The sequence below is a fragment of the Uranotaenia lowii genome, chromosome 3, assembly GCF_029784155.1.
Source record: "Uranotaenia lowii strain MFRU-FL chromosome 3, ASM2978415v1, whole genome shotgun sequence".
NCBI classification, from domain to species: domain Eukaryota; kingdom Metazoa; phylum Arthropoda; class Insecta; order Diptera; family Culicidae; genus Uranotaenia; species Uranotaenia lowii.
In genome coordinates, this window is record NC_073693.1 from 275,279,978 (window position 1) to 275,303,610 (window position 23,633).

The 23,633-nt window shown below is 38.1% G+C and overlaps 3 protein-coding genes and 1 long non-coding RNA gene across 5 annotated transcripts; 1 reads left to right on the plus strand and 3 right to left on the minus strand.

Annotated features, from left to right (window-relative positions):
• Positions 1-5,335: 5,335 nt before the first annotated feature.
• Positions 5,336-6,137, minus strand: LOC129758158 (uncharacterized). The gene is made up of 2 exons (XR_008739911.1): positions 5,872-6,137; positions 5,336-5,740 (listed from the first exon to the last, which is right to left on the minus strand). It is a non-coding gene; the product is annotated as an uncharacterized LOC129758158 (long non-coding RNA).
• Positions 6,138-8,969: 2,832 nt separating this feature from the next.
• LOC129755296 (histone acetyltransferase type B catalytic subunit-like) lies at positions 8,970-12,037 on the minus strand. Of its 2 annotated transcripts, none has more exons than XM_055751721.1 (5): positions 11,870-12,037; positions 9,910-10,660; positions 9,649-9,840; positions 9,351-9,590; positions 8,970-9,279 (listed from the first exon to the last, which is right to left on the minus strand). In XM_055751721.1, the coding sequence occupies exons 2-5, from the start codon at positions 10,654-10,656 to the stop codon at positions 9,226-9,228; spliced, it is 1,233 nt and encodes a 410-aa protein (XP_055607696.1). In that variant the 5' UTR covers positions 10,657-10,660; positions 11,870-12,037; the 3' UTR covers positions 8,970-9,225. The 2 variants fall into 2 exon arrangements, with proteins under 2 accessions (XP_055607696.1, XP_055607695.1); XM_055751720.1 differs by having other exon boundaries at positions 9,910-10,663; positions 11,870-12,036.
• Positions 12,038-13,971: 1,934 nt separating this feature from the next.
• Positions 13,972-14,766, plus strand: LOC129756921 (UPF0545 protein C22orf39 homolog). The gene is made up of 3 exons (XM_055753980.1): positions 13,972-14,194; positions 14,255-14,470; positions 14,528-14,766. The coding sequence occupies exons 1-3, from the start codon at positions 14,117-14,119 to the stop codon at positions 14,708-14,710; spliced, it is 477 nt and encodes a 158-aa protein (XP_055609955.1). The 5' UTR covers positions 13,972-14,116; the 3' UTR covers positions 14,711-14,766.
• On the minus strand, positions 14,694-17,234 carry LOC129756920 (another transcription unit protein-like). The gene is made up of 3 exons (XM_055753979.1): positions 17,058-17,234; positions 16,504-16,994; positions 14,694-16,437 (listed from the first exon to the last, which is right to left on the minus strand). Exons 1-3 carry the CDS (start codon positions 17,086-17,088, stop codon positions 14,764-14,766), a joined length of 2,196 nt encoding a protein of 731 aa, XP_055609954.1. The 5' UTR covers positions 17,089-17,234; the 3' UTR covers positions 14,694-14,763.
• Positions 17,235-23,633: the final 6,399 nt, after the last annotated feature.

Here is a 23,633-nt window from a genome sequence, read left to right on the forward strand (position 1 = left end):
AATAAGCATGATAACTTTACATAGAAAAACTAACTAGGATAAGAATATGGAATGGAAATAAAACACGTCGAAATTTGATTGACGTGTTGTGTACATTATTTGTAAATAGAACCGCAGTTATTTTTAAGGAACACATTTTTCTAACAATAATATCTACCCTTGAGTAAAGGAGTAATAACTAAAAAATATACAAACCCATGTTAGAATTAATTTTTCGAACTCCAATGAATACTCATATCAATCATTCACGACCTCTCAGAAGAAAATAAGTGTCTTAAAGTTCGCAGCAGAAACAAAATCAATGAATTACGATTTGAATATCGTTGTTCCGCAATTAAATATTCTATACAAATTACAAGTTTTAACATACCTACATAAGAAAAACAGACGATTGAATAAAAACGAAAATGTTGAAATATGAATCTACGCTTAGTTTTATAGAAATGATACACAAAAGAAAATCCTTGTCGGAAATTAACCTTGAAGATGTACCTAATGAAAATCTGGACAATACATGGTTTTCAATTACCGTCGTTTGGGGTGACTAAAAGTGTTAAAGGATCTTTTGCGCAGGCAAAAACGCCAAACTCTGGATCCTTTTGACAAAGTCAGAGAATGTTTTTCATTCATCAGTTTCCGGAAAAGGTTTTTTTTCAGGTTTTATTAATGAGACTTTACCATCCTTGTGGCATTCGTGTCTTGTTGAAGATTTACAGTAATTTATAGTTGTTACATATTTTTAAAAATTCGATAAGTGATTTTTCGTGTGATTCTTCTTTCTTCTTGATTTATAGGAGTATTTACTGGTGATAAATTCATGAAATTTCGGGAGTACCACTCCCTGGTTACGGCCTGCTTTAATGCTTTTTTTAAGTGTGTTATCATTTTTAGGTGGACGATCATTCCACGGACGATCTGTCAATCTTGAGAGTGGGTAAACGTTAGGAATGGCAATGGAAGGCTCCAAAGGACAATCTTACGACTAACTATGTTGTATAACGGTGCAAGCATCTCAAACACCTACATAAAACCTTAAGCATACGATCTCTTATTCTCCAATTTCTCAGCGTATTCAGAATGTGTATCCTTTTCGTAGTGTTGATTGTCTTCGAAATATCGAGAGACACCAGCTCCATATGTTCCAAGTCGTCAATGTGAGTGAGTGTTTCAAGTTGTGCGAAATGCGTATCGACTCCTTGACCAGCACGAAAAGCGTGTTGACGACGATCCAACCTGCAGGTGGTTTCTAATTCGAAAATATATAAACCGCCCATGGGCATCCGCAGCAATCGCGAGTATAGTGAAAATGCTCACGCGTTTGATCACTCTCATACCGCACCGGGGGTTAGTATGAGGGTGAGCAAAATAGGGCCGCTGCCGTCGGGACCGACAAAATCACCAAATTTGCTCACTAGAAAGGGGCGAGAGCAAACATGCACTGAAAAAAATCTACCATTTAAGGCTAAGTTAAACAAACGATGCTTATTAAAATTTTGTAATTTTGGTAAACAATTTGTTAATTAATTAAGCAATTGTGGCTCTTCTTTTGATTCGGTCGAATGTGCGGACGGAATTTTGTTCGCGGGGGGATCGGAAATGTGTCGAAGATTGTATAGAGCCATTTTGGAAGCATTAATTCTGTGCTGGGTCGAAAGAGGTGAAAATTTAGGCCCTCGGAATCGGTGGCCCAGGGTTTGTTCTTTGCAGCCGAGTGGGTCGTCGGAATTAGCATAATTTTGAACAGTGCAGAACTTGCAATTGACCAGCATCGAGTAACAACAACGTAAGCGATGAAGGAGAGTGAAAAAACTGTTTATTTAGCGAAAATTTATATTTTTTTTCTACCCTCCGTACAGCTTGGAAAAGTAAGCAGCAGATATAAGAAAAAACTTCACCGTCTGACCGGGTCCATGAGCAGCATCTTTAGCAGATAGAAAAGAAAAGACAAACACCGCCTTAGACGATTTAGGCTTTACAGACTGAATGAATGACGTGGACAACTTAAGATTAACACTTAACACCCAGTACCGAGATGGGAATCGAACCCATGCCATCAGTGGACCTAGCGATTACCGTCTTACCACGCTAACCACTCGACCACAGAGACGTACTGCATAGGTTTGAACCGGGGCAATGACGCATACAATCCTCCTTCTCGCTGCGCTGCAGCATTGCAAACGGTTCCGACTCACTGAAGCCGAAGTCTTAGACCAGCGGCGGAAAACCTCCTGTTTGATTGTGGAACTCCACAGCAGCTGGCATGTTTCGCGCAAGTTCCGCTGAGTTTTGGATGATTCCGGCTGCAACTGCACAGAAGTTCTTGCTGCATCCACAACCTGACCCGGTTGCTGGTCGCTCGAAACTGCGTGGCCCTGTTGCTGCTGTATGGCATCTTCAACCAGCATGTCGTCGTTGGCGTCACATAACGGATAGCAGTTAACCCGTCGAATAACCTCCAACAATCGCTATATGCATTATAATAATTAATTATTTATAAAAATGATAATAACCGAAATTGAAGCGAAAAAACTATCGACTCCGAAAATTTATTCGATCAGTAAATTTAATTTAATATTATCTCGTTCATTGAAAATTGGATTTCGTGCAATGTTTTGCAGTCGCAGTTATGGGGGTCAGTCCAGCTGCACTGCTGCCAGCTGAAAAGTTTTCGTACAGAGTGAGCTCTAATGTAAACAAACTGAGCATATTTATGTGATTTTGAAATAGTGATTTAAAAGGGTTGGAAAAGTTATTTTGAACCGTTTTCTCAATGATTTTACTGTTCAACGTTAGTATTATCAAATTCTGTTTAGAAATTTTAATTTCGGACAAGGATATAGTGACACAAGTACAATTTATATTCATAGTTAAGTTCTTAACAAAATTCAACCCTACGTAAATCATTATTTTAAGATAAAATCACTTCAAAAATAACTATTTGTATGCAGTCATCATATAGTAAACATATTACTAGATCTAAATCAATTTTTCACCGAATTTTGTGAAATGAATCATACAGTTTTTTATTCAACTGAAATACTCGTTTATGGAAGAGCAATTTCGAGTGATTGGATCAAATTGAGCTATAGAAAATCTATAGAAAATTGTATTCGAACTGAGCAAATAGATCTTCTCTGTTTGAGGGTGTGTTTTTTAAATTGTTTCTAACAAAAAATTACAAATAAATAACTGTTTCCTTCCTCTTCACAAAGGACACGGAACGACTTTTTATCATTTTCTCTAATACTGTATTTGTTTTCTCCACTCGTGGAGTGTTCCACCGTACCCGATAAAAGCAAACACAAATCCTCGCCAGTGTATTGCTACCTCGCTCACTCACACGCTCTCTCGCAACACTGGCAAAATTATCGGTGGGCCACCGTCCGTAAGCAGAACTCCGACAGGTCAAAACCAGTGCAACACCGTCCGAATAAACAAACAGTTTGACAGCACCTAGTGGTGCACCAGTGCAACACTAGTGCAACACTCGGCATAAACAAATACGGTATAAGTTACGCTTTGAAGACTTTCACACTCTATCACGCACCCAATCATGATTTTGGATACAGCCAGATCTCCAAAAATTGTCATTCCAAAATAGGATATAAAATTATTCTATTCGTTAAATTTAAATCCCGAAGCTTTGGCTGGTCAGTTCGAACGTGAATAAGCCTTAGAATATTAAAATTCCAGAATAAATCGCTTGTCACAGCAACTTTTAGATACTGCGAAGTTGTAGGTAAAAAAGCTTCCTTGTTCAGTTTTTTTTTGTCATTTCTTTTTTTAACTAATTAAGGCCGTGATTAATAAAAAAAATCACATTAACTAAGACTGTAAATCCTGATAACTCCAAGCATTAAGCATGGATGAATAAAAAATAATGTCTTTTGTTGAAGGACATATTATATCTACCCAAAAATTTTACCCTTTTTCTGACAGTATTGTCCATATGATGATATATCATGATCATTTTAGTAAAATCCAATAGATTTTTTCAAACGCGTTATTTAGCTCAACAAATCCATTCCGACGACTATCGGAACATATTTTGTTTGAAATCATTAAAATTAAAAAAAAAATTATAGGTAGGAAAATGTTGTGAAACTCCGACTATGTTTTGTTTCTGCCTTTTCAAAATTAAAAAAAAAAATAAAATAAGCAAGCATTATTTGATAAACAAACCCGAATGACTCGAGTTGTTAAAAGGTCTCTAATCAATGATAATAATAATTACTATTAATAAAGTAATAATTTGAAGTCCTTACATATATGATATGGAATTGTAAGGTTTTTTTATTCAGTTTGTATTCAATCATCTTAATGATTCTGGTCTTGGTTGTAGGAGCAGAGATAAATAAATAACAAAAAACTTACCGATGAAGTATATATTTCAATCGAATTGTGTCCATAATCAAGCAAAATGAAGTAAAAAATAAGCCAACTTTGAATACGATTTTACTCAGCTTAGCGGCTAAATAAATAAAAATCTCTATCACTGGTGCTTTTTCAACTATTTTTCTTCAGTTGAAAGAAGAAAAAAATTTAATATTGTCACTTTTTAATTAATAAGTTATCCTTTTAAAACAGGTAGTTTTTGCAAACGAATTATCACCACTCACTTCAACCACGCATTACTCGGCTTTACTTAGCTTAATGAAATTTAAACACAATAGGAAAAGATTCTTGAATCTTCATTAAAACTTTTGGTATGATTAGTTTGTTCGAATTAATTCGTATTAGTTGGAAAATTCAATTTTTAAAATGTAGTTTTTATGCAACTTTTGTTTACGTTCACGTTCACTCTATTCAGCTGTCAAAAAGCAGTGCGCCCGACCCGAATCCGTACAAAGGTTGACTGAAAAGCGGTTAGCGTGTAGAACTCCGACAGATTTTACACTGATTTGACAGGTCGCACGAATGAACGAGTTCGCACAAATATCGCAGTCATGACATGAGTGCGCAGTCCAATTTAGTGCGCTGCGATTAATATTTTCTGTTAAAGTTTTCTCAGTGCAATGCACAATTTAAAAATAATATGCTTCCACCCGGTGCGCGAAAGAGTGTGTACACGTTCGGCCATGTTGAACCATTAATGCTTGAAAAATAACCATAATCGAGGTTTTGTGGGTTAAGTCGTTTTATGAGTTTTCCGCGAAAACTCATAAAATGAGATTTTGAAGAGAACTTGGATTATGGTTATTTTTTAAACGTTTTCCAAATGTGAATAATGGTTAAAAAACAACCGTTTTTGGAAAAAGGGCCGAAATTCTTTCTTTTAAGGATTGAATGAAGATTTACGTAATTAATTACGTATTTAAAAATGTATTAAAATAAATAATTCGTCATTGTTGTTTTATTTAATTAAAACGATATAGAATTAAACTAACAAGTTACATCTTTTAACATGGATTCAACAACATTCATTTATAACATAAAATTATTTTTCCATCGATGGTTCACAACTTCGATTGAGGTATGGTCACGTATGATGCTGTACTCTCCCGGCCTGGGGATCCTACAACTTGACAGGAATAATTTCTAATCCGGTTCCTTTGGAGGGCTACTGGTTAATTGCTCGTAATAAAACATACTTCTTGAGCTACTGCAGTCAAACCGTGATTCGGGAAATATAAAAATTGAATTTCAATCCACCATTTGCCGAGGGTCAAGTTCCGGATCTTGCTCGTCCCACTTACTCCGGAAGATGAAATCGCATGCCTAGATGACCATGGGGAATGACCTGAGAAAATAGAAACATTTTTTTTTAGAAGAATCAAAACAGTTAAAAACAAATTTTGCAAAATTTATATCATCCCGCTTTTTAATCGCGAAATTTCCTGAAGACATTCAATGGTATATGAAAAAACTCACCTTTTCTCCTGCTTTTCTTCTTTAAACTGGGATCCTATATCCGGATCTTCCTTGTTCCCATCGGTTGGTATATTCGGCACATTTTTCCACTGCACCATTTAAGTTGAAAATCCGACGATCACGGCGCATTTCTTATTAGTGAATTGCAAGAGAATAACGAAGCATTGTTTTGACGAAAATTACCTGACCCGAATGAAAAAAAACAATGGCGGACGCGGAACGAAAAATGTTAATCATCATTGAAATTTTAACCATTATTTTGTGTTTCCACAAAAACTTTGAACATGCTTAAAATTTAACATTTTATTCTGGTTCAAAAATAACAATTTTCGACGTTTTGAAAAGAAAACCATAAAATGGTTCAAAAAAACTCGAAAATGGTTATAAAAAAACGAGCGTGTATACCAAAATCGGTCCGCTGAAATGAGCAAAATCGGGCCGCGTATACTCCCGTATTGGTGCGTTTGCTCTTAATGGGTCATTCACGTTAAATCTCTAAGATCGTGAATATACTTTGTAGAAATTCACTAATTTTATGGGAAAAATGGTTTTTATTTCATGTGTAACCAGTCCAGGCGATATTTACTACAGAACTTTGTGTAGTAAATCATATTTTCATATTATAACTCCCGAAAATGAGTAAAAAAGTTTTCCGCTATTGCTATATCAAGCACGTGAATAGAGTATTTCCTGAGACAGATTGTGGTAGGGTAGCTTTTTGTTTTTGTTTTGAAAAATGTAAACATCAACTGGTCGCCATTTTGATCATTGATGATAAGCACTGTTCAATGCTTTCTTTTAAAAACTTCTTTAATTAAAAGCATCAAAAAACCTTCATGTCTTAACTTGTTATGAATTTACAAATCATTAAACAAAGAATTTATATGCTCCTCACCAAGGTGCGCTTGCAAAACCACTACAATTGCATTGCCAATTTCATATCGTTACTATCTGGTCATTGAACATACGTAATGTTGTTGTTATGTTTACCCTACCACGATATGCCGAGAAAATGTAAACATGAGGAATCAGCTGTTCGTCTGACAAGTGGGGAAATGCCTTATACACGAGTGGATACCCGACTAAACTGATTCCGGAATAGAGAATAACTTCACTGCCGTTGGACGCATAATTGTCACATGTGACATTTCGACGTTTTTGAGTTTTTTAAGCCAATCGTCATAATTTGATACGTATTATTTATATTCTTTGTCGAAACATAAAGTTTATTCTAGAAATTTAAAGAAAAATTCAAAGTCAATTTGTCACACTGCGATAAATGGACGCATAACTGTCACACTGAGACGATTGGACGCATATTTGTCACACTAAAGAAATGAACGTATTATAACTTCGGAACGTCTAAATAGATTTTCACCAAACTTGGCACACGTGTTCTAGATAGTCGGGAGGCGATCATGGAGATGTGAAGAGGGGGAGGGGTCACTGTTTTCGCGGAAACCCAGCATGTGCAAGAAAAACTCTGCAAACTGCTTCGGGTCCGTTGCTGGCACTTGGGAGAATGCATGTAAACGTAACCAGCTTCACAACATTAGTCAAATTGTTATTCTTCCAGCGCAGTGTGACAGTTCCACCGTATTTACCAATTGTCCAGGATGGCCACATCTGACTGACGGTAGTTTTAGGAGACCTTTTTTTTTGGGTTTGCTTTGAGTTTTTGATTTCGACACACCTAGTAAAATACCGGAGATGTCTGTTTCTTCTTGTTTACAAACTATTCCGCCAGAGTTACTTCATCCGGAACTTGTCCCAAGACCGTATTCACTGCAAACGGATCGATTGTCCTCTTCTGGTGACGCTTCTCTCGCGGTTGCGACGTTTTCAGCACGGCAGCTGACATTAGTTGAAGAAATGTTGCTTCTTGTAAAGTGATTGAGCTGCCGCAAATTGCTCCCCCGTGCCGTTTTATTGATCGAACCCGTTAAAAACTTCATGTTTGGCACCAGAGAGTGTAAATTTTCAAATAATCCGATTCAGACCTGATTTTTTTTAATTTAAGCTTCCATTCACAAATAAAACACAAGAGCCACACACGATATGCCAAACCTAACAACTACTGGGAAAATGTTCGTGGTGTGACAAATATGCGTCCATTTTTCGACTTTTCATAGAATTTCGCGGCATAAATGTCACACAACAATTTTCATTGAAAATTCAGTTCATTTTCGAAAAATTTGATCGAGGCTCATATGATAGGAGTATACTTTAGAGATCCACGGCATTGAAGTCAACAAAAATTGCAAAACTGTGCGTTCACAGCAAAGTGTTTTTGTGATACTTTGATCGCGTTTTTCTCGCTTTGCCTTTTTGTAACATGTGACAATTATGCTTCCAACGGCAGTTCAGGAGTTCAGCACTTGTTGGTAGTTGACACTAGAATGTTTATTATATTTTCTTGTTAATTCGATATTACACCAATGGTAAGTTGTAGCTACGCCCTCCGGTTGGAAAAACTTTCACCAGCTCTGGCACAAATTAAAAACAGTCCTTGGCGCCCGCCTGAGGGAACTGGGATTTAAAAGCGTGTATTAAGACCTTCTTAAAATTCGGTTTAGTTGAAGAAGTTAAATCAAGCTCTAAATCCTCGACAACATCCACTATTATGGACAGAACTTTTCGGTAAAGGATTTTGCACTTTGAGCTCATAAGATCGAAAAATTGTGCAAAAATTCTTTCTTGGTTTGGTTCAAAGCATTCATGAAGCTGACAAAAATTCCTAAGACACTATCAATTGTCCCATTCACGCGACAAGATATTCAAGCTCCGCCCGCCTATTAAGCCCTTCATTAGTGTTGAAAATTAGGGCCCTTCATCTAATCTCAAATCCTTAATCAAAAACCTGTCGCAATCATCGTTGATTTTCAGGAGCTCTGGAACGATTATCTCATCAAGGCTCTCTGGTTCACGGATCTGCGCTTCACGCTGTAATGTCACGAAACCATCGGAAAACTAGACCGATTAGCAAACTTGTTTACCAAAGTTGGATAAACCGTCTATGAAAAACACAAAATGTACCTTGCTAAGGATAATCCTAAGAATGTTCGAATTAATGAAGAAGATATGTTATTGAATTTACAGTTTTATTTCTAAAAGGTTCCTTAACGCCTAATGCTTAACCATAATAACAGTGATTTTTCAGTAACTTACTTGTGAGATAATAAAAAGAGAGAAAAAACATGATCAAACAGGAAAAAATTCATATCAGAAACAAAAGGAGTATGAGAAACATTTTTGACAAGACTTTTTACGACGATATCTGGAAATGTTTAATGACGTGCCTCCGGCATCAGCTTTATTCAAGGAAGCTAAACCGTTTACAACCATAACGCTAGCTTATTGTGACAGCTTTATCTTCTTGATAACCTGATAATACACTTGTTCGACCTCCTGTGGAATAAAAGTTGATAGGACATTTTAGATAAATGTTTATTTTGTTAACAAAAAGCATTCTATCAAACCTTATAAGCGGCATTCAGCTGTTCGATTCGGTCCTCCAAACTGGGAAGGATTTTGTAGGCCCCACTTACATCGACGCCTCGCTTCTGCAGCCGAACCAGATCCCGTCGGTGTTTGCTATCGTTTAGATTCAGGCGCTTTTTCACCTCCACCCGATAGGCCCGATAAGCAGCGGCATTCTTGGTGTCGGTGACCCGAAGCCGGAGAATTTCGTAAACCACCCGGCACTGCTTCGGGTTGATCTATTGAAAGACAAATAAGTTACTTCTTGCTCGTTTTCTGAAGAAAATCACAATTTACCTTGAACTTTTCCTTGGCCTCCTGAAGCATCGCTTTGGAGAAGCCACTCGACAATTTATCATCAGCGAATGCAGGCAGGGTCATGCATCTTTTGGCGTCAACCACACACCGAATGTTTTGAACGATGTCGGTAGGTTCCTCGTAAGTTATGTCGGCCACATTTTTCATCGGGACAAAGTAGTTGTGCACCGTCTGTGGAGGAAAATACAAAAAATTGTAAGAAATATATTTTTTTCAAGATTTTAAAAGACGGAAACTTACATGTTCGATCAGTCTCGAAGCGATTCCCAGTTTTTGGAACGGGGGCAGGACCAGAATTTGGCTGATTCGTGGTCTTATGAATTCTGGGTATGAGTAATACTGATAAACCGTAAAATAACCGGCGGTTGCGTAACGAGTTTCATTGTTGTTATTCGAGTATTTCTCATAAACAATAAAGAACAACCACAAAGGATCGTGTTCAACACGACTGAAGGCATCAATAAACCAGAAAGAAAACGATTCCAATCGTGCATGATACTTCAAGAATTCCTTATCGTTGCAATCGCTCATCCAAACTTCAAAGGATCGTTTTCCGGTACTTTCGGATGTGCCGGCGCTCAACTCGAACTCGTCAATCTTGGTTCCGAACGGTTTAAACGAGCCTGCCTTCGATTTCAGCACTTTCTTGTATTCCTCCAGGTTGGTGTAGTAGCATCCATCTTCCACCAGGGAGGCCAACGATTTCTCCACATCGTCCGATTTGATTCCGTCCTGATAGAATTCTTCCACCTTTTGCCCGTACTTGATGTTGAAGTAGATATCTAATGGGCCAGCGGCAAAGCACACGTCGATTTGCAAATCTCGATAGCCGAAGATGCTCTCCTGCTCCCCGAAAATCTGATGGGCCATCTCCGGGTGAAAGGCAATCGAATCATCTTCAAAATCCGAATCATCCCGGATCATCCGGAACTGGGTACAATCCAGGGCGTTGGTGACGAAGTTTTGCAAGCTAGAAATCGCCGTCATGGTTCTGCTATGGGATCAAATTTGAATATCAATAAAGGAAAGTAGTTTTAAAGTAAAATAAAATAGCTTGACTTGAGAAGTAGTATAAATGAACTGGATACTATTGTCAGAATAAACTTTAAAAACTGACTCTTGTTGATTTCGAATGTCAAGCAAAGATGATTACAGGTTTCTGAGTTTTATAAGTCGTGTAAATTCAACAAGGGATCCTAATTATAAAAAAAATTAAAAATGTTGATACTTTGTTCAATTGATTAGGATTTTTATAAGGTAAATATTTCTGAGCTAAACGTTTATGCAGAAGCGCATCTTTGTAGCATAGATTAGAAAATTTGTTAACCATAGGATAATTTTTCAAACAAATCGTTCAGATTTCGCAATCTGTGTACTGTTTGCGAAATCTCAAGCATAGTGAGAATAAAGATTGCTCGCTAGGGGCTAGGATGTTATATCATGAATTCACTACTGATGCTTAAAATAAATCTGAATCTAAAGGATAATAAGGTCGTTATTTGTAATTTACTGTTTATTAACTTGTGAATGCCATTTGTGGCCAGTTAATAGACATGAATTTTTTTTATCTTTAAACTAGTCTGTTTGAAGGACGATATTGCGTTATTTCATTGGAATTCCCGTCTCTGTTGGTTATTATCATATCAATGAATCGGAAGGTTGAATCCGACAGAGAGCACATGATACTGGAAATTGAGGTTATGTGTTTTATCGTTAATATAAGTTTTTCTGAGATTCAAAACTAACGAAAAGCTCTGTGAAAAAAAATTAAGAATATAGGAATTTCTTCATTCGAGTTTTATCAAAAAGCACATAGCCAAAAGTCATTGCTAAATCATATGTTTGGGCCTAATATTCATAAACAAAAAAAATATTTAAATCATACGTTCTAGACCTAGGATTATTTTTTATGGATATTTCCAGATTTGGACAGGCTGCATTTTATGGCTTTTTCCAGAACGGGCATTAGTAACTCAGGGGTCCCTGTGAAGATTTGTTTAGTAAAAAGGATTGTGGTACATTCTAGCTTTTGATCCTTTGCGCTATAAATGAGATGGCTACACTATCGAATACCCGGATACCGCCTCTACGATTCTAGCCCGGTTCCTTTTCTGAACCAAGAAATTGCGCCAAAAATTTCGCCTGCCGTAACCTCAACAAGTATTCCGACAGCAAATTAAAGGCTCAATTATATACTTACATGGGAGAACGACACCGGGAACGTTAGTTTAATGGATTCGAGTATGGTAGTAACTGTTTTAATGTAGATTTTGAGATAAAATTGCAGGAAAACTGCCTATTAAATGCACAGCAACTTTTAAACAAAGATTTTTGTTTGCCACCAATTTTTTGCGAAAATGTCACGCTTGGCAGTGCTGCCAGTTTTGCGTTATCAAATTTAACGAAGCTGAACGAAAAACTTTACACGGTTGTGAAACTCAAATTGAAATTTAGATGAAAAGAGTCTCCTTAACGTACTCAAAAATGATCTTTCTACAGCAGTGTTCCTCTGATAGAAAAAGATTAAAACAAAGTCCTTTTTTTTGAAATTTTTATTTAGGACACTTTAAACCTTTACCTTAGTCTGAAATTCAACTTTCAAGAAGAACGGTTGTTAAATATTATTTTGAAATTTGTTCTGTTTGTGCAAACATTTTGTTTTATAATTTTTTAATTCGGGAATCATTATAAAAATATATTTTAGTTTAAGATAGATTTTTTAGGGTTTAGCTAGCATAGGATATTAGGAGTATACCGGTGTAACCAGTGGAGAATAAAATCAAAAGTGTAAATGTTATGTACATAAAACTGACTAAAGGAACTAAACTTAACTAAACCTTTACTCTTTTTAGGTACGTATTTTGAACACATCGTGCTAAAAAAAGAACAACAACAATATTAATCGCAGCGCACTAGATTGGACTGCGCACTCATGACTGCGACATTTGTAAAACTCGTACATTTGTTCGACCTGTTCTGTATTTTCTGTTGTTCATTTTTGACATTCATTTCTTAGTCAAATAAATAATTTCTTAGAGCAAGTTCACTGGTTGAGTTGGAGTTGGAAATTTCGAAGGTTTACATCACATCACAACACATTTGCCGTCCACCGGTGTTGGGAAAATCTGATATTCGAACAGTTTCGCGCTGCAAAATTTGTATCGTATAACACTTTTTGGCGGAGGGTGATAGAAAAACACGATGTTTTGCAACACCGAACCGAGTGATAGAGTCGGCGTTGCAATACAGTATTCGTGCATGAAACGCTTCGGTGCTGCCATCTAACTTATGCTCAAAACCTCAGTTGAGGGGAAAATAAAGGAAATTGAGCAATTTCAGGATTTAAACATAAAGTGATATTTTCTTTTTTTTTTTAAATCTTTTATCACTTAAATTGATACGAATTGCAATGAAGTTATTCAACTCTTTCAAACTTACAGCCAATTTTATTCATGCCCTTGCCAATCAAATACATTTTGAGGCGCAGAGATGCCAGATAGCTGGGTGAATAAATGAATTCTGCTTGTTTGTTTTGTTTGAGCGGTTTTCGGAAGTAGGAAATTGTTTCGTTTTTTTATTTGAAAAAGATATTCCGACGGAATGTCCGATAACAAGTTCGGAACGCCGCCTTTAATGGATCCATCATATTTAGAAAACGCAACCCTCGCTGTTAATTCGACAAGTGTCAATCTGATCAAACGTAGGCGTCGAATCGGGAGTAAAATTCAGCTTGTGTTTGAATTACCTATACTTTTTATACGTCACTTGCTTAATTATCACTTTGAAAATGATTTAGGAAGAGTTCAAAAACTTTATCAACTCGTGTAATCGAATGCACTCCAACACAAAACTCCTAATCCTGCAGAATACAGTTTAATATTGGAATGCATTATAACTTAAACAATACTTGTTCATACATATAAATAATAAAATTTTCATATTGACACTAGGTACTATTTCAAGATAATGATCAAGTAAAATGAATTTGTTTTCAATTTTCAAACGGTGAATTCAAAATAAAAAAAAGTCAGTAAAATTACTGAAAAGCAAATTCACTTGGCATCGCTGGTTGCTTTCGATTTTATACCTTCGTATTCTATCACACCGGAGGACGGCCAACATTTTTGGTCTATATTTCACGATAGAAAAATTCCCATCTGTGCTACAGCTGTCAAAATTCCTACCACTTTTTCCCAACACCATTGGACTTGCTCTTAGAGTCATTATTTTCATAAACAATTTTTTTCTCAGAGAGTTCAATTAAAACGTTCGTGTATAAATAACATTATTGAGATGACTAGTGTACTAAACTGTGTTCTTAAATTTATTCGTGTAAGGGCTAACAACACCCAGACTCAAAAACGTAACGCCTCCCCCTGCCAATGTTTACATAATTTTTGCATTCCTCCCGCACCGGTGATTCCGAAATTTTCCGCATCAGGACACCATGGCCCCACAGTTAACGGAGATCCCCCCGGAACCGAAAACTCCCGAGGAACACGAAGTTTTCCGGAACCTGTGGTCGGTAGGTTGATTAATTGTGATTTATTTTTCAGGGCTCAATTTAAACAGGTTTGATTTCCAGATACGACCATGTTTCTTCTACAACGAAGAGTTTGACGATTGTACCAGCATCAAGGCTCGCTTCCATCAGTACTTCATCCATGGCGAGAGCATCGATTGTAACCAATGGAAGAGGGACTTCGACAACTGTGTACGCTTTGAGAAGAACCCTCGGGACACCAAAAGCGCAATGGAACTAATCGAAAGCGAACGCAATCGACGGCAGGAACGATTGAAGGTAATTTAAAACTCTTGTTATTAAAGTTTTTCTTACATTTTTTAAACTAACTTTCAGGCACACTTCGGCAACGATGTGTGGAGGAAAAGAGAAAAGGTACCGGAAGATTGGTCCAAACCACTGCCAGAACATCTCACCAAAGAGTACGAAAATTCCTACCTGGAGCTAAAATCGCGAGAAATGCGTGGGGAAGTGGAACCTTCAAAAGACGACGGCCGATCGATGTGTGTCATTATGTAGCACATACTTTATTAGATATAGCGATAATATTAAAGTTTAAAATGTTTGTCAATTCATTCATCGCTATCTTCGCCACCTGCGGCTTCCTCACCCGATTGTTCCGCGCCACTTCGTTCACTTCCGGAACCTCGACCACCGGAGCCGGAAGCTGAACCTGCTTCAGATCCGGAACCGGAACCCGACCCGGAATGTCTGGTGCCGCCATCAGAATCGTCCGAGTTTTCCAGAGCACGCAACGCTTTCTTCCTATCGACGTTCTTTTTCTTACGACCAGTGTCCACATCTGAATCGTCTTCTTCCGAGGAATAGATAGCTGCTCCCTGTCGGGGTTTCGATTTGTCTTCCTTGTATTTATTCTTGATGGCTGCAATCGAGATTCCTCCCTCGTCCTCGGAGCCTTCATCTTGCTGGTACGAACTGTTGGCATTTCCACCTTCGCCACGTTTCCGGCCACTGGGTTTCTGGTTCGGTTTTTGATTCGCCCGCATAGCCATTCGGAGTTTTTCCTCCTCTTTCTTGATGTTTTCTTTCCGGTTTGCATCCGGATCGAAACCAACCTGGGTGAGAATCTTGATACCGGAAGTTTTTGTCGACCGATCTGCCAAAGACATGGTCATCTTTTTGTGAGTAAACGATTCCGTCGAGTGCGGTCGGAACGTGAGCTTAGTTCTGAAGACGGATTGACCTTGCAGACCCGTTCCCTGACGAATGAACAGATGGTTGTGATCTCCCTGCAGCGGCTGTTTGTAAACATCGAAGATTTCAGATCCCAAATGCAGACTGGTGCTTCCGTCAGACCAACGAACAAAACGAGCATTCGTTTCACGGATCGCACTGCCATCGTCATCGATATAATTCCTCCAACGGATTGTGTTGCCAACTTTCAGTTTCAAGCGTTGTCTACCTTCTTCATCCAGAGTTTCCTCTTCGTCGATTTCATCTTCATAGGTTTCTTCATCGAAGGGTCTCGTTTCAACGGAGAGGAAATTGGGAAGTTTTACAAAGTGTAAATCTCGACCCAAATCCGTGACAATTCGAGGGATTTCAACATCGATCCTGGTTTCCGGTATAGGTTCAGGTTCTGCTTCCGGTTCTTTAGGTTCCTCGAATCGAGCCAATCCTTCCCCTCTTTCTCCATCGGAAGATCTTCGATCGCTATCGCGACTCCTGGACCGGGACCTCGAGCGCGACCTGGACCTGCTTCGACTTCTGCTCCTCTCTCGTTCGCTATCCTTCTTCTGTTCGTCTTCCAGATCGTCCAACTCGTCTCTCTCACGTCCAGAATCAGCATCCTCATCCGAACTAATGTCGTCAGCATCACCGAACAAAGCATCTGCAGTCAAATCATCCTTCGCCTTCTTTCCTTCCGATGCTTCCTCCTTGCCGGAAGCTTCATCCGAATCTGAATCGATCAGTTTACTTTTCCTCTTTTTCTGTATTTTTTCGGCATCTGATCCGGAATCACTGGAAAGCACTGCTCGTTTGCGTTTGTCTTCTCGAATGTCAGAATCGGCTGAGCGGCTCCGTGAACGGGATCCGGATTTTGATCGCCGGTTTGATCTAGCTTGCGATGGCGAACGAGAACCGGATTTGGACCGACGATTCGACTTGGCTTGTGACGGGGAACGGGAACCGGACTTGGAACGATGTGATTTTGCCTGCGATGGTGAACGGGAACCTGATTTACGGGATCGGGACCGGGATCGACGACTGGATTGAGATTTCGCCTGTTTGGAGAAAACAACAATTTAAACAAGTTATTCAAAAATTTTCCTTAAAAACAAAAATCCTACCGGAGACCCTGATCTAGATCTGGATCCGCTGCGAGATCTCGCGGCAGGACTTCCACTGCGGGATCTATTTTCCGGGGTACCACTCCTGGATCGATTGTTGGGGCTTCCACTACGTGAACGATTTTCCGGAGTTCCACTTCGGGACCGGTTTACCGGAGTGCCGCTACGGGATCTGGACTTTCTGCTTCCTTGCGATCCGGAACGAGATCTTCCTCCTTCAGAACCCCCGGAAGCTCGAGAACCGGATCTAGAACGAGACTGAGACCGTCTCGAGCCCGGCGTCCCCGATCGAGATCGAGAACCACTGTGGGAACGCTGAGATCCCGAACGACCGGAAGCAGCCGAACCGGATCTGCTTCGGTTTTGTCCCGGTGATCCCGTTGGTGAGTTAGAACGAGAGTCATGATGTTCCAGGTTATGGCCCGGGGTCGGAGCTACCGCTGGGGTTCCGCTACGGCTCCGGCTTCCCCGACTGGAATCTGAATCAGAGCCTGTCGTGAAATGTAAACAATGAACCTTTTTCCCCTCCTGAATTGTTCAAACTTTTTGCTTACCTGATTCTCCGCTATCCTTACGATGTCCCATTGAGGATTAACAACACCGATAGCGCTGCTTGACCAGATTTTCACAAAATTTGAACGGTCCGGTGTGAAATCCGGAAAAACAAACCTCGAAAATCAAACGCCAGCCAGCACGATTTCGTTGACTTGCAGTGATGCCAAGTTATAATACGCTAAGATTTTCGAATAAAGATTTGCGCTTTTATGAACCCAAGAGAGAAAAATAATCCAAACTGAATAATTCGATTTGTGAAATTGCATATTGTTCGGTAATTTTTTCATGGCCGAGAAGTGACGGCTGTCAAATATTACGGACCTTTTTCGGTAAAAAATAACCAAAACTCGGCTAATCATCGGTCAAAATATTGACAGTTGTTAATATGACAGCTCGTTATATTACCGCACCGAAAATAATTTTCACTTTAAAGGTAAGTGACATCTGGAGTGAATTTTCGCCATACGTAAATTCATGTGAATTTTAAGTGACCGGTCAAGTGAAATCACTTAAGTGAGCGATTAAGTGAATTTCAAGTGAATGGCAAAGTCAATTTCAAATGTTTGCTCAGGTCATTAATATCTTTCAGTTGAAGTGGTTTTTAGGTGAAATTTCGGAATATCAAACATTAATCAACTTTGTTTCTACAAAACAATTATATATTAAAAAAAATACAACGTAAAAAACGTCAGTTTTTCTCCTTATTTGGGTTCAAAAAGATTTTTCGGCTTCGATCATTAATGATCATTAATATCTTTCAGTTGAAGTGGTTTTTAGGTGAAATTTCGGAATATCAAACATTAATCAACTTTGTTTCTACAAAACAATTATATATTAAAAAAAAATACAACGTAAAAAACGTCAGTTTTTCTCCTTATTTGGGTTCAAAAAGATTTTTCGGCTTCGAAAAATCATTGGCTTCCTCACTTTGACGAGACATTTGGGTTCTTTTCTGAAATAATAATAAAAAAATAAATTTAACTAGTATTTATTGCTTTGCATGATACCACTGATGAACTGATGTACAAGCTAAGCCTTGAAAAGTGTGTAAAGTCCCGACGACCGTTTTGAATCAATTTTATGTTTTTTGGTTGAGCCACCAGATGTCTCCAAGGACACCAGAGAGAACTGTCAAGAAGAAAATGAAATGTAAACAAAACAAAACAACAAACTTTTAGTCAATTATGAAAAGGTCGTATCTATTTGACGAGTTTCGATCAAACTGGTGTTGAAGATTCGTTACACATTTTTGATCAAAATTTTACGCTTAACGCTGTTTTTCGAATTGCTTCAAACTAGCATGAAGCACTTAATATAAACAGATATAATGCGTGAAAATGCCCGCTCAGAGAAGCCTAGAATCTGTATTTCTTCGTTGGATTGTTAATTTTAAGCTCAACTGGATAAAATAACTGGTTCGTCTGGCTTGTTCAAAGTTGTTAGTTAGCCTCTATAGTAAAATTAAGAATCGAGGTAAAATGAACCAGATGAATTTACCTTGCTGTGAATATATTGAAGCCGTCCATTTTTCTACGATGTTAGTTTATTAATTTTTGAGATCATATACAATTGCGCTCTTCCAAGAATCAGGTACTTCAAAAGTTGATTCGGCTTGGTTAAATGATAGCATTTGAAATTATGAATACGTTTCTGGAATTTTATAATTCAAACTTGTATATTTGTCATTTCGTCAGTCTCTCTAGTGACAATATTGTAATGATGCCATTTTTCTCAGCTGAAATTTATTCTTAGTTCATCTAATTATATACATAGAGCAATTCATCTAATTGTATTTAAATTTATTTATTAATGAGTTCAAACACCATTTCGCCCTCTCGAAAAATTCTTACTTGCAAAAGAGCTATCTAGAAACAGTGCCATCTGTTGCGCCGTTCAAAAGTTACAAATCAAGCAATAGATGGCACTGTTTTTCGTCACTTTTTAACGGCTTCTTTAAAAGAGAGCACTGGAAATTTTACACAAGTTTTTGAAGATTTTTTGTTCGAGCTTGTACATCAGTTATCAGTGATGATACTTACTTTAATTGCACTTGAATATTTCCAAAATAAATCATCATCGGAAAACGTATCCGAAACCTGATTGCTTTAAAAAAGGTCTCTGCGACGTGTTAACCGGTTCACACGATGTTTCTGTCGGTCGACCTATGGAAAATATCATTGTTTAATAACATATAAATTACTTTAATTCTGCACCTACCAACTCAAACAAACCTCTGTTGTTTCTTTTACAAACAGCAATGAAACAATCAATACTGACATTGTTGACATTCGCTATGCAAAAAATCACTTGAATTTTAAGTGATGGGCAAGTGAATATTGGCTTAAGTGACCGGTCAAGTGGATTTCAAGTGAGCATCGAAGACATTCAATGCCGGTCACTTAAAACTCAAGTGATGAGCTAGTGTATATTGATTCGGCCACTTAAAACTTAAGTGAGAGGCAAGTGAAATGTACATGAGCCACTTGAAATGAAGAAATTTACTGCGTTTTCACTTTTAAGTGAATCTTCTAGTGTTTTTTAAGTGTGATTTTGGGTTCAGTGCGAACAACCGGTATTGTTGAACCGAAATGTCTTTAACCCTTCATTTCATGATTTTTTTTTATTTTTCCTCAAAAATCATTTGAAACAGTTCGAAATGATGAGAACATCAAGAAAAAAATTAAAATAAAATACGATTTTTTACTTTTTCCATACATTAATTACTTTATGAAACGAAGGGTTAAATATTACCGAAAGGTCGGTCATTTTTAACCAAAAAATTATAAAAGCTCGGTTATATAAACCGAACAACCGGTAGATTTAACCAAAACACCTGTAATTATTACCGAAATACCTAAAACTTGAAACAAGTTGAGCACCACTGCCTCTCAGTGTGTGCTGCACGGCTAACTAAATCCCAAAACACAAACACTCAAAACCCAAAACTTGTAGCAATTTACATTTTTACTTATACGACACATTAAAAACCTAGGCTAGCTTAACATAATTTCTACTCACGGGCCCGTTCCCTACACTGAACCCAAAATCACACTTAAAAAACACTAGAAGATTCACTTAAAAGTGAAAACTCAGTGAATTTCTTCATTTCAAGTGGCTCATGTACATTTCACTTGCCTCTCACTTGAATTTTATGTGACCGAATCAATATACACTAGCTCATCACTTGAGTTTTAAGTGACCGTTATTGAATGTCTTCGATGCTCACTTGAAATCCACTTGACCGGTCACTTAAGCCAATATTCACTTGCCCATCACTTAAAATTCAAGTGATTTTTTGCATAGCGAATGTCAACAATGTCAGTATTGATTATTTCATTGTTGTTTGGAAAAGAAACAACAGAGGTTTGTTTGAGTTGGTAGGTGCAGAATTAAAGTAATTTATATGTTATTAAACAATGATATTTTCCATAGGTCGACCGACAGAAACATCGTGTGAACCGGTTAACACGTCGCAGAGACCTTTTTGTAGCAATCAGGTTTCGGATACGTTTTCCGATGATGATTTATTTTGGAAATATTCAAGTGCAATTAAAGTAAGTATCATGCAAAACAATAAATACTAGTTAAATTTAATTTTTTTTATTAATATTTCAGAAAATATCAACCCGAATGTCTCGTCAAAGTGAGGAAGTCAATGATTTTTCGAAGCCGAAAAATCTTTTTGAACCCAAATAAGGAGAAAAGTGACGTTTTTGTACGTTGTATTTTTTTAAAATAAATAATTGTTTAGTAGAAACAAAGTTGATTAATGTTTGATATTCCGAAATTTCACCTGAAAACCTCTACAACGAAAGATGTTAATGACCTAAGCAAACATTTTAAATTGACTTTGCCATTCACTTGAAATTCACTTGATCGCTCACTTAAGTGATTTCACTTGACGGTCACTTAAAATTCACATGAATTTACGTATGGCGCAAATTCACTCCAGATGTCACTTACCTTTAAAGTGAAAATTATTTTCGGTGTACCATAACATCCAAACAATAACAACAATCATATCACAGCTCGGACGGCACAGGTGTATCACAGCCTAATATCACGGATTTTCTGGCAACCCTGCCTGGTTGCACTGCTCCACGGGCACGCACCACTGCCCGGAGCACCTCCGCTGTCTGCTTCCAGCTGGTTCTGTTGCGACTTGGCCAAACGAGCACTAATAGCACTGACCACACTGACATGACACTTAGAACAAAATTTAGTTCAAATTTTGTCTAAAAGCCTCCTACCGTCGACATTGCGCGGCAGTAATTCGAGCATAAAAATTTGACTCAATAGCTAGACTCCCACCTGTTCAGTCCGTTCGAGTAGTATGAACTGATCGATATTTATCAAATGCCTGGTTTAATTTTTCAGCCGGGCTACAACATCGATCGAAGCGCCTCTGGTATCGACATTGCTCGTTAATTTTTCGAGCAGCCAAAAAACGAAATCGAGTGTCCAGTCAGTGTGGTCAGTGCTAATAGCACTGACCATACTGACTGGACACTCGATTTCGCTTTCTGGATAATTTTTCCAACAGTACGCAATGTCGATTCCAGAGTGCGCATCGATCGATTTGAAGAAATGCTATCCCAGTTAGGAAATTCCACCCAACTTTAAAAATAAAACACGCAATTTCTACGATAAAATCGGGCTAAACAAGACCACTTTTCCTACAGGGCATTTTTTGTCAAATTTTTCAGGTTCGCCACCTGCCGTCGGTATTGCGAACCTGCAAAATCTGAAAACAAAAAATTAGACAGAAAATGGATGAATTTTTGTTCTAAGTGTCATCACAGAGAACAGACGTACAAGCACAGAGAACAGAGTTCGGGCTGGAGCTCAAGACGTGTGTGAGATTACCAACCTAAGATTCAAACCAATTCGTAAGTGGACTAACATCCATAAGATGTCGCTACCAGTGCACTTATTTTTTTTCCTTTTTTCGACACGCTTATAAATTAATACTCAGAGCTTATCTTAAAGGAGGCCAGTGCAATATATTACAATAACACATGTTTTTATGTAAAAAAAATTAAAAACATCATGATTTAAAAACAATGCAAATCATATTCCAATCACACTTTAATCGCTGTCATATGTCTCAGCATATGTCCCATATTGTTCTATCAATATTGGCGCTGAATTGAAAGTTGAATTCCAAGTTTTGGAGTATGGGCTGGGATTTTACTATCAGTAAACAATTTCCTAAAACAGAACTTGTGAACATAAATGTTATAATTGTAAATTATGGGTTGATATTCCGGTTAATGTTACCTGAGATTGATACATGAGGACTTGTATCTCAGGATAAGTAATCAGTAGAAATGGAAAAAGTTATTATTAATCATGATTTACAAGTCCTCTTCTATCGATATCAGGTAACATCAACCGGGATATCGACCCATAATTTACAATTATAACATTTATGTTCACATTTTCTGTTCTAGAAAACTATTTACCGATAGTAAAATACCAGCCCATACCCCAAAACTTGGAATTCAACTTTCAATTCAGCGCCAATATTGATACAACAAGGCATATGACAGCGATTTACGTGTGATTGGAATATGATTTGAATTTTTTTAAATTATGATGTTTTTAAATTTATTACACAAAAAAATGTGTTACTGTCATATATTGCACTGACCCCCTTAAAGATAAGCGATGAGTATTCATTTCTAAGCGTGTCGAAAAAATGAAAAAAAAAATTGTTTTACTGGTAGCGACATCTTATGGATGTTAGTCCACTTACGAATTGGTTTGAAACTTAGGTTGGTATTCTCAAACACGTTTTCAACACATTTTTGTTCGGGGCTCGCTATCTGTTATCTGTGGTACAAGCTATCTCACGAAACTTGTGTAAAATTTCCAACGAACATTTTAACCAATTTTTCCTTTTTAACTCAACCACCAGATGTCTCCAAATACACCAAAGAGAACTGTGAAAATTCGATTTTTAACTTTTGAACGGCGCAATAGATGGCACTGTTTTAAGTCAAGTTTCAACATATTTTTTGGGTGTCAGCATTTGAAATTTGTAACCAACGGTTCCCCAGACTGCTCAGCCGAGCAAGAACCCCCCCTCTAAGCCTCAGGGTCGGCACACTCGATTAGTTTCGGAACAAGGAAACACCTTAATGCGCTTAGTTAAAGTCCCACCTTTATTTTCCCGATAACACCTTAATTCACTTTGGCACAATATTCCCCTTATGTGGTTTTTGGTCCTACCTTTTGGTCGCTTGGTACAAACGGCAGGCCGGGGCAGCAAACGAGCCGACGATGCGGGCTAGGACCAGGCTTGGTTCTGATGTGGTTGCGGGGTAGCGGTCTCCGGAAGGTCAACGGCTTAGACCCACGTGGCGACGGAATCGGATTTGCTCTCACGCACTAGCACGGCTGGTCCGGGCTGGACTCCGAAGTGTCGGAGTCGGAATTGGCCACGGCGCAATCCTTAACACACGAGGGAGAATTGCGGGGCACTCGAACGACGCACGTTTTTGTTGGGCGGTCGTATCCGGTACCAGCACGAGGTTCAGTGTCGCCTAGGTCGACCAGCACGGGTTGACGAA

Excerpts from the sequence above, each read along its gene's own strand:
- LOC129756921 (XM_055753980.1), top strand. The coding sequence starts at position 14,117 with ATGGCCCCACAGTTAACGGAGATCCCCCCGGAACCGAAAACTCCCGAG. Across the intron at positions 14,195-14,254 it reads TTTTCCGGAACCTGTGGTCG|ATACGACCATGTTTCTTCTA; the intron begins GTAGGTTGATTA and ends TTTGATTTCCAG. Across the intron at positions 14,471-14,527 it reads GACGGCAGGAACGATTGAAG|GCACACTTCGGCAACGATGT; the intron begins GTAATTTAAAAC and ends ACTAACTTTCAG.
- LOC129755296 (XM_055751721.1), bottom strand. The coding sequence starts at position 10,656 with ATGACGGCGATTTCTAGCTTGCAAAACTTCGTCACCAACGCCCTGGAT. Across the intron at positions 9,841-9,909 it reads CTTCGAGACTGATCGAACAT|ACGGTGCACAACTACTTTGT; the intron begins GTAAGTTTCCGT and ends TTTCCTCCACAG. Across the intron at positions 9,280-9,350 it reads AGCTGAATGCCGCTTATAAG|GAGGTCGAACAAGTGTATTA; the intron begins GTTTGATAGAAT and ends TTTATTCCACAG.
- LOC129756920 (XM_055753979.1), bottom strand. The coding sequence starts at position 17,088 with ATGGGACATCGTAAGGATAGCGGAGAATCAG. Across the intron at positions 16,995-17,057 it reads TAAGGATAGCGGAGAATCAG|GCTCTGATTCAGATTCCAGT; the intron begins GTAAGCAAAAAG and ends ATTTCACGACAG. Across the intron at positions 16,438-16,503 it reads GATCTAGATCAGGGTCTCCG|GCGAAATCTCAATCCAGTCG; the intron begins GTAGGATTTTTG and ends TTCTCCAAACAG.